General features: G+C 32.4%; 1 protein-coding gene across 1 annotated transcript; it reads right to left on the reverse strand.

The window, feature by feature from the left end:
* Positions 1–231: 231 nt before the first annotated feature.
* On the reverse strand, positions 232–824 carry LOC141390604 (iron-sulfur cluster assembly 1 homolog, mitochondrial). Its single transcript, XM_073963554.1, has one exon. It carries the CDS (start codon positions 717–719, stop codon positions 327–329), a length of 393 nt encoding a protein of 130 aa, XP_073819655.1. The 5' UTR covers positions 720–824; the 3' UTR covers positions 232–326.
* Between the last annotated feature and the right edge of the window lie 1,539 nt (positions 825–2,363).

A 2,363-nucleotide genomic window follows, 5' to 3' on the forward strand; every position in this document is an offset into this window, starting at 1 on the left:
AGGCGTAGTCGTAAGCTACATTTTTTATGTGATGAAAAATTATATACAACGACAATTTTTGACTTTTATAGGATGTTATATCCTTAACATATCGAAAGAAATACATTCGTAATTCCCAGAACGGATTTCTCGTTTTAAATATAACATTTATTTTTTTGATACGACAAATCGGTATTACGTATGGGTTGTAGTGTACGTGTGTCATAAATGTTTATATTATTTAACTTTTTATTTTCATTTCTTTACAATCCTTTAGATATTCTTTTTTTCTAAAATAACAAGCTATTGGGATCACATACGTTTGATTCTCTCTCAAAATGAACTATTTATATGCTAAACGATTCGCCGCAGCCGCATGTGCCTTTTATATTGGGATTGTTAAAGACAAACTCACTGGCAAGCTTAGACTCAACATAGTCCATTTCGGTACCTAATAATGATAATTGGGCCTTTTTGTCTATATAAACTCTGACTCCATCTTGCACTACTTCTTCATCCAGCTTATCCTTTTCTTTGGCATAATTTAAGGTATAGGATAGACCATTACAACCACGCTGCCGTACACCAACTTTGAGACCAGTAAATTCCGGCTGTCCTTTCAACAAATCCTTAATACGTTGTACAGCTGCTGGAGTCAATGTCAAAGCCGCCCGAGTGGGGAATAGTTTGCGTCCTTTCAAAGCTCTTACTGTTGCTGTGGCTACTACTTTTGTTGCCATTTTTCGAATAATTTTCACTTAAATTTAGTCAATTTTGATTTTTTGTTTTCCTTTCTTTAAAGCACGTAACTTTTTCGCGTTCTTTCTCTCCAAACTTATATTTTTGTTTTTTTTTTTTTTTTTTTTTTTTTTTTTTGCTTTAGTGTCTAATCATTCCTTTATTTTTGCATTGTTTACATTTTATTATTTATGAAATTAAAGCAACATTGAACTATTCTAGTGTACTAAACAACAAAGAAAAACTTAAGCAAAAAGCTCTATTATATAGGCAACAATTGTGAGTATGAGTAAATAAGAGATGAAACTCTCTAGCGTCCTTACATTTAGATTTTTATTTAACAAGACAGCTTCGAAAATCTGCTCGTTTTGTGACATTCTTAATCGTGTAATTCCATGTAACCCGGCTTCTGAGTCAAGCCTTTGGAAAAACTGACCTAAGTCGAGATTTCCATTGGAGTACATGTCACTCACTATAAATTTGGATAAAACCTTCTTTCCATGTTTTAGCAAACATTTTTTGGAATCTAGTTTTATAATAACAATTAAATATAATGAAAATAAAACTATAGTTATATTTCTCAATGGACTGGCAATCAATACTCTGTAAATGTAGAGACATTAAAGATACATTCGAAAAATCATATAAATGTTTAAATACTGATAGACCGACTAAAGAGGAAACAGTTGTAAAACACTTGGAAAATTTATTAAGTTGTCTGGAACAAATTAGGGTAGTCCTAAACGTTAACTATTCACGTCTGACTGTATCGCACAAAAGTGCCGCAGAAGGATTCTTTTTAGATATCAGGAATAGATTACTACAGGTTGCAAAAAGGAAGAATATAGAACTAAACATTACAGAGTCCATTCATGAAAAAATAGATATAAAAATAACAACAATTTCAGGAAAATCATCCACAAATACAGAATTGAACAATAAGGATATATTACAACCAAGCATATTTACAAAAGAAAGCAAAATGGCTCAACCGAAGACAGAATTTTTAAAAATGGCATCAAGTATGCTTCCAGAATTTGATGGGAAAGCGGAAAACCTTAAGAAATTTATTGTCGCTTTAGAATTACTTATTACTCTACAAGAAGAACATGAAGAAATATCGGTCGCTTTGGTGAAAACCAAACTTACAGGTACAGCAACAAATCTAATTAGTAATGAGACAACTCTAAGAGACATAATTGAAACACTAAGAAACACAGTTAAGGGCGAATCAGTGGAAGTGGTTACTGCCAAATTGATGAACCTTAGACAAAACAACAAGACCGCTAGTCAATTTGTAAAAGAAATAGAAGAACTAACAAAATCCCTTGAGCAAGCCTATATCTCGGACGGATTAGCAAATAATACTGCAAGGAAGTACAGTACACAGCATGCTATAAAAGCAATGACAAAGAATTGTTCTAATAGCAAAGTTAAAATTATAATGGAAGCGGGAACATTCAATACTATGAATGATGCCGTTAGCAAATTCGTCAATAGTTGCACCGAGGCAACGGACGGTAACAATTCGGTATTCTACTACAACCAAAGAGGTAGAAATAATAGAAGTAGAAATCAAAACAAAAATCAAAATAGAAATCAAAATAGAGACAATCGCAGATACCATAATAACAGACAACAAGGTA

Source organism: Musca autumnalis, unplaced genomic scaffold, assembly GCF_047663935.1.
Source record: "Musca autumnalis isolate F117 unplaced genomic scaffold, ASM4766393v1 scaffold_1, whole genome shotgun sequence".
Classification (NCBI taxonomy): Eukaryota; Metazoa; Arthropoda; class Insecta; order Diptera; family Muscidae; genus Musca; species Musca autumnalis.

Bases quoted from the DNA above. Each gene is read 5' to 3' on its own strand.
- LOC141390604 (XM_073963554.1), bottom strand. From the start codon at position 719: ATGGCAACAAAAGTAGTAGCCACAGCAACAGTAAGAGCTTTGAAAGGA.